The following is a 15,021-nucleotide window of genomic DNA, read 5'->3' as shown; positions in this document are numbered from 1 at the left end:
AATAGTAAATAAGCATTGACTTCAACTTAAAGTCACCAGCTACATTAACCCCTAACAAGACAGCCTGTCCTTTGAAGCCAGGCATTGACTTCTCCTCCCTAGCTAGGAAAGTCTCAGATAAAATCTTCTTGGAATATAAGGCTATTTCATCTACTTTGAAAATCTGTTTAATATAGCCACCTCCATCAATTATGTTAGCTATATCTTCTGGATAATTTGCCTCACCTGCTCCATCAGCATTTGCTTCTTCACCTTGCACTTTTTTTTTTGAGTCTTACTCTGTCGCAAGGCTGGAGTGCAGTGGCACAATCTCGGCTCACGGCAACCTCCACCTCCCAGGTTCAGGTGATTCTCCTGCCTCAGCCTTCCAAGTAGTTGGGACTACAGGCTCATGCCACCACGCCCAGCTAATTTTTGTATTTTTAGTAGATACTGGGTTTCACCGTGTTGGCCAGGATGGTCTCAATCTCTTGACCACGTGATCCACCCGCCTCGGCCTCCCAAAGTGCTGGGATTACAGGTGTAAGCCACCGCGCCCAGCCCCTTGCACTTTTATGTTATGGAGATGGCTTCTTTCCTTAAACCTCATAAACCAACCTCTGCTCACTTCAACTTTTCTTTGGCAGCTTTCTCATCTCTTTCAGGCTTTATAGAATTGAGGAGTTTAGTCCTTGCTCTGGGTTAGGCTTTGACTTAAGGGAATGTTGTGGTTGGCCTTGGTCTTTTATCCAGACCACTAAACCTTTCTCCGCATCAGCAATAAGGCTGTTTTGCTTTCTAATCATTCATGTGTTCACTTTTTTTTGAACACACATTCATGTGTTCACAAATTTACAGTAGCACTGTAAATTTCCATTAAGAACATTTTCTTTGCATTCACAACTTGGCTCTTTGGTGCAAGAAGCCTAGCTTTTGACCTGCCTCAGCTTGTGACATGCCTTTCTTACTAAACTTGATCATTTCTAGCTTTTGATTTAAAGTGAAAGATGTGCGACTCTTCCTTTCACTTGAATACTTATGGGCCATTGTAGGAGTTATTAGTTGATGTCATTTCAATATTGTTTTGTCACAGGGAATAGGGAGGCCTGAGGAGAGGTGGAGAGATGGGATGGCCCAGTCAGTGGAACGGTCAGAACATACACAGCATTTATCAATTAAGTTCACTATCTTATATAGACACAATTTGTGACTCCTCAAACCAATTGCAATAGTACTATCAAAGATCATTTATCATAGATCCCCATAACACATACAATAATATTGAGAAAGTTTGAAATATTGTGAGAATTACCAAAATGTGACACAGAGACATGAAGTGAGCACACGCTTTTGGAAAAATGGTGCTGATAGACTTGCTTGACATAGGGTTGCCACAAACCTTTAATTTGTAAAAGTAATATCTGCGAAGTGCAATCAAGCAAATTGCAATAAAATCAGATATGCGCATATTCTGTATAAACCACATTGTTTAAACAGTTAAGGCACGGTGAGCCACTCTGATTTAGGGTGAGCTTTGTATCAGTGTAAGTAACTGTTTACCAGCCAAATTCTCAGCCACCAGCTGGCAAAGGTGCACTAAGAATAGACAGTCTTAGACTTCATGTGTTAACTCTTGTGCAGTCCTTGATAAGCAGCCCCTGCGGGAAAAAAAAACAAAAACAAAAAAAAAACTTCACCCTTATTTAGCTCTAAAGTAAAATAAATTAACATGAAGTGAATCATAGACTTAAACCTATTAAAATATTGCTGTTCATTTATTCATCAGTCTTAGTATATCATTGGTATATAAAAATACCTTATGTAGTGATATAAATAACTAAATAACTTGTCATATTTGTTGCAGGTATATGCCAGAATGCCATTTCCTTTTTTTTAAATATCCTTTTAGACTTACAGAAATAATAATTTTTAGTTACTAAATCTATTGATTTTCTTCCTTTGAGATGTCTTCTATTACTTTTTTTTTTTTTTTTTTAAGAGACAGAGTCTTGCTCTGTTATCCAGGCTGGAGTGCACTGGTGCAATCTAACTCACTGCAGCCTTCAACTCCTAGGCTCAAACAATCCTCTTGCCTCAGCCCCCTTCCCAAATGGTTGGGACCATAGGCACAAGCCACTGCACCCAGCTAATTTTTTTTTTTTTAACTTTTTTTAGAGATAGGGTCTCATTTTGTTGCCCAGGATGGTCTCAAATGCCCTGGCTTCAAGCGGCCCTCCTGCCTCAGTCTTCCAAAGTACTAGGATTAAAGACATGAGCTACCGTGCCTGGCCCATTTTATCTGTAGAAAGTCCAAATCCTTCCAGTGAATATTCACTAACATTTTCTTTGAGTTTTTTTGTTTTTAATGCATTTGTTTTTGACGTTTAGCTACTTAATTCATCCTGAATTTGTATGATAATATATATAAGGAGCTTTTCCCCCAAGCTAACCATTTGTTCACACATCATTGCCTCCTTTGTGTGTACTATGTATCTCTGTATGCCATTTTTTTATTTTGCCTGTAGATTTTTTTTTTTTTTTTTTTTTTTTTTTTTTTTTTTTGAGACGGAGTCTTGCTCTGCCACCCAGGCTGGAGTGCAGTGGCCGGATCTCAGCTCACTGCAAGCTCCGCCTCCCGGGTTTACGCCATTCTCCTGCCTCAGCCTCCCGAGTAGCTGGGACTACAGGCGCCCGCCTCATCGCCTGGCTAGTTTTTTTTTTTTTGTATTTTTAAGTAGAGACAGGGTTTCACCGTATTAGCCAGGATGGTCTCGATCTCCTGACCTCGTGATCTGCCCGTCTCAGCCTCCCAAAGTGCTGGGATTACAGGCTTGAGCCACCGCGCCCGGCCCTCCTGTAGATTTTTGTGTCAAGACGAAGTGTCTTTTTATTATCATTACACAACCATAAAATGTTTTAATTCCTGTTAGGATTAATTTTCTTTCATTTCTTTCCTTTTTTTTTTTTTTTTTGAGACGGAGTCTCACTCTGTTGCCCAGACTGGAATGCAGTGGTGCGATCTCAGGTCTTGGCTCACTGCAACCTCCCTATCGCAGGTTCAAGTGATTCTCCTGCCTCAGTCTCCCAAGTAGCTGGGACCACAGGCGTGCATCACCACGCCTGGCTAATTTTTGTATTTTTAGTAGAGATGGGGTTTCACCATGTTGACCAGGCTGGTCTTGACCTCCTGACCTCAGGTGATCCTCTCCCTTGGCCTTCCAAAGTGCTGGGATTACAGGCATGAGCCACCATGTCTGGCCTGTTTCTTTTCTTTAAACAAAAAATATTTTTTTGATCAATTCTCATTTGCTTTTACTCACAGATGAACTGTATAACCTCTTTTCCAGGTTCTAGAAAGAAAGTTCTCCCCAGGATTTTTTTTTTTTTTTTTTTGAGGCGGAGTCTTGCTCTGTTGCCCGGGCTGGAGTGCACTGGCGTGATCTCAGCTCACTGCAACCTTCATACCTCAGCCTCCTGAGTAGCTGGGATTATAGGCGTGTGCCACCACGCTTGGCTAATTTTTGTATTTTTTAGTAGAGACAGGGTTTTGCTGTGTTGGCCAGGCTGGTCTCGAACTCTTGGCCTCAAGTGATCTGCCTGTCTCAGCCTCCCACAATGCTGGGATTACAGGTGTGAGTTACTGTACCTGGCCTCCCCAGGATTTTAATCTGAGCAGTTCTTAACTAAGAGGAGGAAATTTTGGTTGGGAAAAAAATACGGTCATTTATATTAGGGCATTTAGGACCATCAAATATAGTCTCGGTAGGAAAGAACTGAGAAGAGGATAAAGAAAGTGTTATTTTTAAGTTATGATTGTCCAGATCACTAGTATCCCTGTTAAAGCGCTTATTTCTTCTCTTTGATTCCTCTTAGGGGTTTTATGATGTTCTTCGAAGGAACTCTCAGCTGGCTAATTCAATCATGCAAACTCTGCTCTCACAGGTAAAATACATTTTTATGGATATATGGAAAACAGATAATCAAGGATTGAGAGACAACTGATGGTTTTTAGACCTTTCCAAATATAAAATAATTCCCAACTAGTACATTGGTACTTTGTGAACATGCTGTGGGTATGTGATGCTGTTCTGGGTTGTCTTTTCTTGGTCACCACTTACCTGTCTGCCATAATACCATCATCTAGCAGTTATCCCTGTGAATTAACAGTCTGTATCCCAAGTCAGAAGGACATTTTGAAGAACCGTTTATATAAGGACTATCAGCAGCTGTATCCATTATGTTATATTTCTGAAAGAAAAAAGAAATCCAAAACAAATATAGCGAAATATTATTTCTTAAATCTGGGTAACAGATACATGGATGTCTTTTACGTTCCTTTCTGCACTTTTCCGTTAACAAGTTTTTAAATTAGAAGATTAAATTCTGGCCGGGCGCGGTGGCTCAGGCCTGTAATCCCAGCACTTTGGGAGGCCGAGACGGGCAGATCACGAGGTCAGGAGATCTAGACCATCCTGGCTAACACAGTGAAATCGCGTCTCTACTTAAAAAAATACAAAAAACTAGCCGAGCGAGGTGGCGGGCGCCTGTGGTCCCAGCTACTTGGGAGGCTGAGGCAGGAGAATGGTGTAAACCTGGGAGGCGGAGCTTGCAGTGAGCTGAGATCCGGCCACTGCACTCCAGCCTGGGCGACAGAGCGAGACTCCCTCTCAACAACAACAAAAAAAGAAGATTAAATTCTAATCTTGAAGATTAGAAGAATTCATATAGAGACTGTCTACCAGGAGGGTTCCTCTAGACCCCTAGTCTGTCATTTTGTTTGCTCTCAATGCCATTGCTTTATGATAGTTATGAAGTTTCATTTGAAATTAAGGTCTCAGATGTGTGAAAATATTGGAAGGTCCCATACTATCCATCAAAAACTTTTCATTTGGCCTTGGGCTTGATCCTATATAAAATTTATATTCTATTAGCTATATTGTATCTTTCAAACTGTAATCAACGCATTTACATTGGCATGTTTAACAAAAATAGAAAATTGTGTTTGAAGGCATAGAATAGAGTTTTCTGACTCAAGTTAATATGCAGGCCAGTAAAATTCTGCAGACTCTAAAAGTTAAAAGAAAAATAGTAACTCATATTTTTTTGGCTCTCTTATATGCCAAATACTGTTTGAAGTACTTTACATGTATTGTCATGTTAAATCCTTATACAATGAATATTAATAATATCCTTATTTTTAAGATAAGGAACCAAGGTACAGATACCTTTATAAAAACCAGTAATAAGTAATGGTACTGGGATCTTGGACTCAGCCATTCTGACTCTGGATCCTATATTTTTAACCTCCAAGTTAACTGAAAATGTTGATTGCATGCACAAGTTTAGGAATAGAAGGAATTGGAATAGGAAAGATGAACCTAATCAGTACTATATCCAAAGCAAGAGCACAGGATATGCGTGAGCCAAAGCAATAAAAATTTGGCTGCATTGTTCTTTGAACAGTTGGGAAACGTGTCTTAGAAGGCATTAGACATTAAAGATACCTTTCACCTGACAAGTTAGTAAAAAGCATTTATGAGCCAAGATGTCTTTTTTTCCTTACTATACACAGTTAAAACAGTTCTATGAGCCAAAACCTGATCTGCTGCCTCCTTTGAAATTAGAAGCTTGTATTCTGACCCAAGGAGATAAGATCTCTCTACAAGAACCACTGGTGAGACTTTTATTCTTCCTTCAACCATTATTTTTAGTATTAAGGATAGGGTTGAACTTCGCAAAGAGATACCTTTCCCTGTGAAACTCTCTTCCTGGTTCTTCCAATGAATGTTTACTTTTAAGTCTTCCCTGCTTAACATTTCTGAACCCTTATTATTTTGGATCTATTGGTAAGTTATCTCCGTGTTAGCCCTTTACTAAATCAAGGCTTCCATCACTTCCCCCAGAGAATATTTTATTTCATTTATGAATCTTTGATTACATTTACTAAATAAATATGCTTTAGAATGGGGACCTGCTTCATTAGTCTAGAGGACGTATATGATTTAGGCTGAACTAGGATTGGCACTGTTGAACCTTCAAAGGAGCTGGCCTGGTTGACTTTCTGTTCTTATCTAGCCTTAGGACAGCGAAGAGGATAAAAATGGAAACTTCCACCCCACGTAACTTATAACTCATGGCAGAAGAAAGGAGGAAGTCTTTCAGTTGTCATATCTTGCCTTCATTTTTGTGCCTTCTGTGACATGAGATGTTCTCAGCCTAGATCTAAGATGCTGTGTTGGTCTCCTAAAGATTCCCTCAACATAAACCTCTATCTTTAGAATAGCTTCTGGGACTCAAATGAACTAGAGAAGATTTAACTTCACCACCTAGCTCCAGGGTTATTTGTATCAGACCAGAGATAGCACATCTAATGTTGCATTTTGAGGTGTCAGCCACTTAGGCCAATTTTCGGGGGGCAGCATTAGAAAAGGATGCTGCTATTCAGTTTATTTTCCCAGTTTCGTTAATTTAGATGGACTTAATTTGTAACACTAATGAATCATTTTCTTTATCCTTATAGATAAGAATTATTTGCTGGTTATGAACAACTTTATAGGTTATCCATCAACACTCAAGAGTATTTAATTTATTTTCTCCTACAGGATTATCTGCTGTGTTGTATTCAGCATTGTTTGGCCTGGTATAAGAATACAGTGATACCCTTACAGCAGGGAGAAGAGGAAGAGGAGGAGGAAGAGGCATTCTACCAAGACCTAGATGATATATTGGAGTCCATTACTAATAGAATGATTAAGAGTGAGCTGGAAGACTTTGAACTGGTAATTGCTGAGTCTTCAGCTGTATTGAATGATGGAGTTCTTTAGTAGCTTATTAATTTTTATCTTGTGTCTTTTAGGATAAATCAGCAGATTTTCTCAGAGCACCAGTATTGGCATAAAAAATAATATCTGTGCTTTTCTTGTGATGGGAGTTTGTGAGGTTTTAATAGAATACAATTTCTCCATAAGTAATTTCAGGTAAGGTATTGCTATAACTCCACTTGTAATTTGGTGAATTCTCCATTTTATTTATATATTTTTACTGTAGCAATATTCCAGGCAGTAAACAGACTAAATGAGCACCTAGTCTAAGACTAAACTGTGTTCTTTCCACTAGAGAGTACTGAAGTTATGCTTACCAGGCCTATAAAATGAAAGCCCTCCAGCAGGGTTTCACTTACTCAGAATTTCCCAGACCCTGAATTCAAGAACTCCTAATTTTAACATGGAAATTTTGATTGGTGGTAGTATTGGACTTTAATGCTCTGCAGGGACTGGTATAAATAAGGGAGGGGAGGCCAGGCGCAGTGGCTCACACCTGTAATCCTGGAACTTTGGGAGGCCAAGGTGGGTGGATCATTTGAGATCAGGAGTTCAAGACCAGCCTGGCCAACATGGTGAGACCCTGTCTCTACTAATAATGTAAAAATTAGCCGGGTGGTAGTGGTGGGGACCTGTAATCCCAGCTACTCAGGACGCTGAGGCAGGGGAATCACTTGAGCCTAGGAGGCAGAGGTTGCGGTAAGCCGAGGTCACACCAGGGGAAACAAAACCCAGATAGATTGCTATGACCTGGGAGTATTATATTAATGAAGTTCTATTCATTTATAATGTTTTGTCTAAAATATGATATTTAAAGAAGCATTGTGATTTATTTATTATCATATATAAAAGTAAACCACAATATTCTGATGTTTGTCCTTAGCGGTCTCTTTTTTGTTTTTTACAGTAAGAACAAATTTGAGGACATTCTGAGCTTATTTATGTGTTACAAAAGCTCTCTGACATCCTTAATGAAAAGCTGGTAAAGCCAAAACTAAAATGGCCAACAAGACAAATGATAGTCTTTTGTCCATGAAATTCGTGTCCAGTCTTCTCACTGTTCTTTTCAGGTAAGGTTCTGCTAGAGTGCTTAAAGACAGCCACTCCCCGAGGATCGTATGCCTACCTAGGCTCACTTGTTTCTCCTCGTTTGGATTATTTATGGTAAGAATTAAGTCAGGAGGTTTTAATTTTCTTGAAATGAATGCTGGACAATCCTAGGTAGGTACTTTAAATAGGTACCTTGAATTATTAAAGGATAAATGAGGAACAGTGGGCTAATAAATGAAAAGATAGGGATGAATTCCAACAGGGTGTTTTAAGAAAGTCTATATAAGTGGCTTGTGCAAGATAACAGATTAAGAAAGGTAGGGGGCACCAGGCCTAGTGTCTCACTCCTGTAATTCCAGTACTTTGGTAGACTGAGGCGGGTGGATCACCTGAGGTCAGAAGTTCAAGACCAGCCATGACCAATATGGTGAGACCTCATCTCTACTAAAAATACAAAATTAGCCGGGCACGGTGGTACGCACCTGTAATCCCAGCTACTTGGGAGGCTGAGGCAGGAGAATCACTTGAACCCGGGAGGCAGAGGTTGCAGTGAGCTGAGATCACGCCATTGTACTCTAGCCTGGGCAACAAGAACAAAACTCTGTCTCTAAATAAATAAATAAATAGACAGATAGGTGGGGAGTGACTGAATTAAAAATACAAAGGGACAAAAAAAGAAACTAAGACTGACATTTAAATTTTATCAAAGTAAAGGATTTGGGGATGGGGAGAAAATGAGGAACCACTAAGAATAACAATTATAAAAGGGCAGCCTTAGCAGTGACTATAGCTTGGGCTGCCTAGAGAGTCTGCCAGTCGGAGCTTACTGGCAAGCTGTTGGGTGCTGCTGTTCTGAACAATTTCTAGAAAGCTTAATTCCATATACCAATAGCAGTAAGGAAATCTCTCTTGTTCTCTCTCTCTCTCTCTTTAGGGATAGTATCCAAAGCCACCAAGAAAGCCTTTCTGTTCTCAGGTCCAGCAGTGAGTTTATGCGCTATGCAGTGAACATAGCTCTGCAGAAAGTACAGCAGCTAAAGGAAACGGGGCATGTGAGTGGCCCTGATGGCCAAAACCCAGACAAGATCTTTCAGAACCTCTGTGACATAACTCGGTAAGCCACTCCCACCCCTTAGAAACTTACTCCACCTGGCCGTGGTGTCTTTAAGAGAACAAACTGGGAACGGGGGATGAAGGTAATTTGAGGTTACACATATTTTAAGAGTGAAAGAATATAAAAAATTAGCCAAGCGTCATGGCAGGTGCCTGTAATCCCAGCTACTCAGGAGGCTGAGGCAGGAGAATTGCTTGAACTGGGAGGTGGAGGTCTCAGTGAGCTGAGTTCATATCACTGCACTCTAGCCTGGGTGACAGAGCAAGACTCTCAAAAAAAAAAAAAAAAAAGCCAGGCACAGCAGCTCACGCCTGTAATCCCAGCACTTTCGGAGGCTAAGGCGGGTAGATTACCTGAGGTCAGGAATTCGAGACCAGCCTGACCAACATGGGGAAAGCCTGTCTCTACTAAATATACAAAAATTAGCTGGGCTTGGTGGTGCATACCTGTAATCCCAGCTACTCAGGAGGCTGAGGCAGGAGAATTGCTTGAACCAGGGAGGTGGAGGTTGCAGTGAGCCTAGATTACACCATTGCACTCCAGCCTGGGCGACAAGAGCAAAACTCCGTCTCAAAAGAGTGAAAAAAAGTGGAGTCATTGACGTAGGGTCTTTTTTCTAGTCCTGCCTTCCCCTGGCGCACCCCTCCTTTTGTTTCTTTTTTGTTGTTTTTTTTGGGGGTTTTTTTGAGAGTCTCACTCTGTTGCCTAGGGTGGAATGCTATGGTGCAATCTTAGCTCATGGTAACCTCTTTCTCCCAGGTTCAAACAGTCATTCCACTGCAGCTTTCTGAATAGCTGGGACTACAGGTGCATGCCACCATGCCCAACTACTTTTTAATTTTTAATTTTAATTTATTTTATTTACTACTTTTTTTTTGGAGACAGGTCTTGCTCTGTCACCCAGGCTGAAGTACAGTGGTATGATCTTGCTTACTGCAACCTCTGCCTCCCCGGTTCAAGTGATCCTCCTGCCTCAATCTCCCAAGTAGCTGGGATTACAGGGATGCGCCACCATGCCCTGCTAATTTTTGTATTTTTAGTAGAGACGGGGTTTCACCATGTTGGCCAGGCTGGTCTCAAACTCCTGACCTCAAGGGATCCACCCACCTCGGCCTCCCAAAGTGTTAGGTTTACAGGTGTGAGCCACTGCACCCGACCCTTATTTTTTTTTTTTTAATTTTCTGTAGAGATAGGATTTCACCATGTTGCCCAGACTGGTCTTGAACTCCTGGGCTCAAGTGATACACCCACGTCCGCCTCCCAAAGTGCTGGGATTACAGGCCTGAGCCTCTGTGGCTTTTGTTTTTTGTTTGTTTATTTGTTTGTTTTCCATTTAAAGAGATAGGGTTTGCTGTGTTGCCCAGGCTGGCCTTGAACTCTTGGGTTCACCAGGGCTTCTAGTCTTGCTTTGATATGGATTGTTAGTCACATATAAAATATTATGCTATTATTGGGGCAAAAAAGAGGGATACTACATAATGGTTAAGTGATTCAAAATACTTAAAGCAAAAACTGATGGAACTGAAGGAAAAATAGACAAATCCTTAATTAATGTAATCAGCCTTCTCTCTGTAGTCAAAAAACAGAAAAAAAAAAAAACAGTAGATAGAAAATCTACTGGAAGGAAGTAGAAGAAGTGAACAACACTGTCACCCAGCTTGATTTAATTGACACTTAAAAGAACACTGTGCAGCAGCTTCAAAATACACATTCTTTTTATGTGCACATGGTGTATTCACCAAGATGAACCATGTTTTGGGCCATAAAACTGAGCAAATTTCTACTAAAAGTAGAAATTCTGTGACCACAACAGAATAAAAGAAGAAAGCAGTAACAGAAAAATATCTAGATAATCCCCATATATTGGAAATTAAATGTACTTTTAAATAGCCCGTAATCAAAAAGTCATAAGGGAAATTAGAAAACATCTTGCATAGAATGGAAACAAACAGACAACATGGCAAAACATGTGACCAGCCGAAGCACTATGGAGGAAATTACAGCAGTGAGGGATTTAAAAATCTTAAATCTCCCATATAAACTTCCATATTAAGAAAATAGAAAAAGAAGAGCAAATTATAATGAAAGTAATCAGAAGGAAGGAAATAGACAAAAGCACAACTATGAAGAAGCAGAAAATTAAAATAGAAAACAGAAAAAGAAAGTTGGTTCTGTGAGAAGATCAATAAATTTAATGAACTTTAGCCAGACTAATCAGAAAAAGAGAAGACACATTACAAATAGCAGAATTGAGGAAGAGGGGACATCACTACTGATCCTACAGATGCTAAAAAATGGATAACAGAATATTAACAATTTTATGCCAGTAAACTTTAATGGACAGATTTCTTGAAAGCTCATTCAACAAAAAATAGGCAACCTGGCCGGACGTGGTAGCTCACATCTGTAATCCCAGCACTTTTGGAAGGCTAAGGCAGGTGGACCACCTGAGGTCAGCAGTTCAAGACCAGCCTGGCCAACAAGGTGAAACCCCAACTCTACTAAAAAAATACAAAAATTAGCCAGATGTGGTGGCATGCACTTGTAGTCCCAGCTACTCGGGAAGCTGAGGCAGGAAGACCGCTTGAATCCAGGAGGTGTGAGTTTGCAGTTAGCTGAGATCACCTGACTGCACTCCAGCCTGGGTGACAGAGTGAGACTCTGTCTCAAAAAAAAAAAAACAAAGAACAAAACCTGAGTAATCATATTTCTATTCAAAGAAATTGAATATGTGGTTCAAACTCTTTTCACAAAACTTTAGATCTAGGTCTGTTCAGTGATAAATTCATCCAAACATTTAAGGGAGAAGTAATGTAAATTCTGTGCAAATCTAGAAAATAGGAGAGAACATATTCCACCTCATTTAATTAATGAGGTCAGCATTACCCTGATACCAAACCAGACCCAGACCATTGCAAGAAAACTGCATAGCAATATCCCTCATGAATATAGAGTCTGCTGTGTTAAAGGCAGACTCAGAAGGCTATATACTGAATGATAACCATTTTTGTATGATGTTTTGTAGAAAGTAAAACCATAGGGACAGAAATTAGATCAGTAGTTGCTTGGAAATGGGAGGAGAGCATTGACTATCAGTGAGCACAAGGGAACTTTTAGAGTGATAGAAATACCTTGATTGTGGGGAGATTACACAACCATATAAGTTTTTTTAAAATTCTAGAACTGTTCACCTACAGGGTATGAATTTTACTGTATGTAATTTTTATCTTGGTGAACCTGTCTTTAAAAACAAAACCACTTTACCCTGCTTCAGAGTCTTGCTATGGAGATACACTTCAATTCCTACTTCAGTGGAAGAGTCGGGAAAGAAAGAGAAAGGAAAGAGCATCTCACTGCTGTGCTTGGAGGGTTTACAGAAAATATTCAGTGCTGTGCAACAGTTCTATCAGCCCAAGATTCAGCAGTTTCTCAGAGCTCTGGGTGAGCATTGCAGTATCAATAAATTGACTTGATTTAAGTTTCTCCTTAACTCAACCCCTTAATTCCATTTGTTAATCTACCAGAAGACACTTGAGAACAGTCCTAATGTTGCTAAGGAGTGACATCTAGTGGATTCAGGATTGGCACCTACTGGATTACATTCAACCACAAAGAGTGACTGGAAAATGGAATATACTATTAAGAAATCACAAAATTTTAGAAATAAATTTAACTCTGTCTTTAGACTTTTTTTGGCTTTCAAAAATTTTAGCTATTAAAAGGCCAAGAAGCATGAGTTTATATCAAAGAAGATAGAGTTTCTTTTCCATTCATAGATGTCACAGATAAGGAAGGAGAAGAGAGAGAAGACGCAGACGTCAGTGTCACTCAGAGAACAGCATTCCAGATCCGGCAATTTCAGGTGAGAAGCCTTGCGAAGCTGCTGTACCAGCCTGAGGGGCTTTGCAAAGGAACTGTTAGCAGGGGCAGCTGGTAAGAATGGGCAGACAATGACCAAGTAGAAGAATTTTTTCTGGGTCATCCAAGCCACAGGACATAGCTCTCAGAATGGAAGATAATGTAGTTAAAAGGACCCTAGTGAGGATTTGTATTTAGCCACCCAACCTGCAGTACTCATTACCTCTAAGGACCACTGTTTGAGTTGATGTAAACAGAAAGGAGTCTTTGAGGTATAGAGTCTGTTTTTGTTTTTGAGTCTGTGGTATAATTTGGCTTGGTCTGACAGACTCCGTAAAGACTGGACAATATAGCTTGTTAGTTTCTAACCAATAGTTGTCAAAATATCAGGATATTCTATCACAGGACTTTTTTATTTAACAAGTAATTTTGAAGTTCCTACCATATGCCAGAAACAGTTCTAGGTGCTGGGGATATAGCAGGGAACAAAAGAGACAAAATGTTCCTATCCTTATGGAGCTTACATTATAGTAGAAAGACACTGACAAATAATCAAATACATAGTTATTTCAGGTAACAGGGAAGGTATATAAGGAATGCTGGGTTTGGTACCTGGTCTAAGCCTGAGATCAATGGATAGGCTCCAGGGAGCTGTGAGCCACCAGAAATTGGGTACATAGTTCCTTATCTACATTTAGCATGGGGTTGGAACAGAAAGAGCCAGTTTTCAGGAGAATTCTCAGAGAGGTTTATGGTCAAAAACAGCTTAGGAAACTACTGCTCAATTCAGGATTATTTTCAGATTTTATCCTCTTAGAATTTTGGTAGCTTTGAATTCTTTGTGTCCTAGTCTTAGGAGTCTCTGACTAGATGCCTCTTCTTCCTGATAGGAATGTGTCTGCTAACCTTGCTTGCTGTGTGTGCCTTCCTTTCTCAGAGGTCCTTGTTGAATTTACTTAGCAGCCAAGAGGAAGATTTTAATAGCAAAGAAGCCCTCCTGCTAGTCACTGTTCTTACCAGTTTGTCCAAGCTACTGGAGCCCTCATCTCCTCAGGTACTAGTACCACTCACTTAATCCCATTTAGCATTCCTCAGAAGGCAAGGATTATTGCATCATAAAAGTGTATATCTAAATGTCCTCTTGAAGTTGAACTTATTTTACATAATATGTTAAATTATACACCTGAGTTAATATAAGACCTGTAAGATATATTCTTTCCTACATAATGTGTCTACCACAACATACTTACATGCAGCCATACAGGGCAAGAACATACTGCTTTTGTTCTGTTTGTTCCGGGTAGAGTGAAACACCATGGAAAGAATCCTGTGTGATCTTTGGTGCCTTCAACCTTCTTCAACCTGTGTTCTTTGCCACTCTTGATGTTTCCCCTTTTCTAAGAAGAAAGTTTGTTAATTATGAAGAAGGCGGTTGACATTCAGCAGCTGACTTTCTCAGCACAATTACCTGGTACTGACTTTGGAGGAAATTCAACCAAAGATGATTAATTCAGAAAGTGTAACTACATCCCCAAAGCAGAAACACCTCTGCAGAGATAGGTTGTATGTATATATGTGTAAGTGTGCACACATAGATGTAGAGCTGTGCACCCACATGAGCATTCACACACACAAGAATAAGAGAAGGACCGCGTGTTGGGGGTCTGTTCCATTCAGGAGTAATTTTCCTGTAGAATGATAGAGTACCTACCGGAGCCCAGGACTGTGTGCTCCTACCACATCTACTTCCTGGGCTTGAAAAAGACAATGAAGCCCTGCAGTATACTCCTCTTTATGTGAGCCCCTGCCTCAGAAGACTTGTAGCCTGGGAGTATGAAGGTGTTTGGCACTAGAAAGCAGAGCTGTTTCCTGTCGTCCTACTTCCAGGTTTGCCCAAAGAAAGTCCCTTTTGTTACTTCATCCCAGTTCCAAACAGCTCACCCCCACTTTGCTTTCAGCATCATTCTTTCATACTGCTGTTTTGCTGCAAAGAGTAAAGGACTGGGAAGGAAATAGATAATTGGGGCAGGGGAAATTTGAGAGAAAATAAATGGATTTAGAAAGGCTAAAATTTATAGGAAAATTAAAAAATGTTTCTTAAACTTTAAACTTTTAGATTTTTAAACGTTTTACCACCTACCCCTTCTCCCTTAACTTCAGGTAGTCTCTTTAAATTTTTTTTTTTTTTTTTTTTTTTTT

The 15,021-nt window shown here is 40.0% G+C and overlaps 1 protein-coding gene across 1 annotated transcript in view; it reads left to right on the top strand.

The window, feature by feature from the left end:
* Positions 1-15,021, top strand: part of FANCI (FA complementation group I) — a 68,933-nt gene that overhangs the window by 48,791 nt on the left and 5,121 nt on the right. The window contains 11 exon segments of the mRNA XM_017890148.1: positions 3,853-3,921; positions 5,552-5,653; positions 6,582-6,769; positions 6,846-6,956; positions 7,708-7,748; positions 7,751-7,777; positions 7,780-7,870; positions 8,785-8,964; positions 12,239-12,405; positions 12,741-12,826; positions 13,760-13,876. Of these exon segments, the coding sequence (XP_017745637.1) occupies positions 3,853-3,921; positions 5,552-5,653; positions 6,582-6,769; positions 6,846-6,956; positions 7,708-7,748; positions 7,751-7,777; positions 7,780-7,870; positions 8,785-8,964; positions 12,239-12,405; positions 12,741-12,826; positions 13,760-13,876 (1,179 nt within the window).

The sequence above is a fragment of the Rhinopithecus bieti genome, unplaced genomic scaffold (genome assembly GCF_001698545.2).
Source record: "Rhinopithecus bieti isolate Rb0 unplaced genomic scaffold, ASM169854v2 scaffold_20154, whole genome shotgun sequence".
In the NCBI taxonomy this organism is placed as follows: Eukaryota; Metazoa; Chordata; class Mammalia; order Primates; family Cercopithecidae; genus Rhinopithecus; species Rhinopithecus bieti.
The sequence above is the reverse complement of the archived record's forward strand: the minus strand, read 5'-3'. Positions and strand labels throughout refer to the sequence as shown.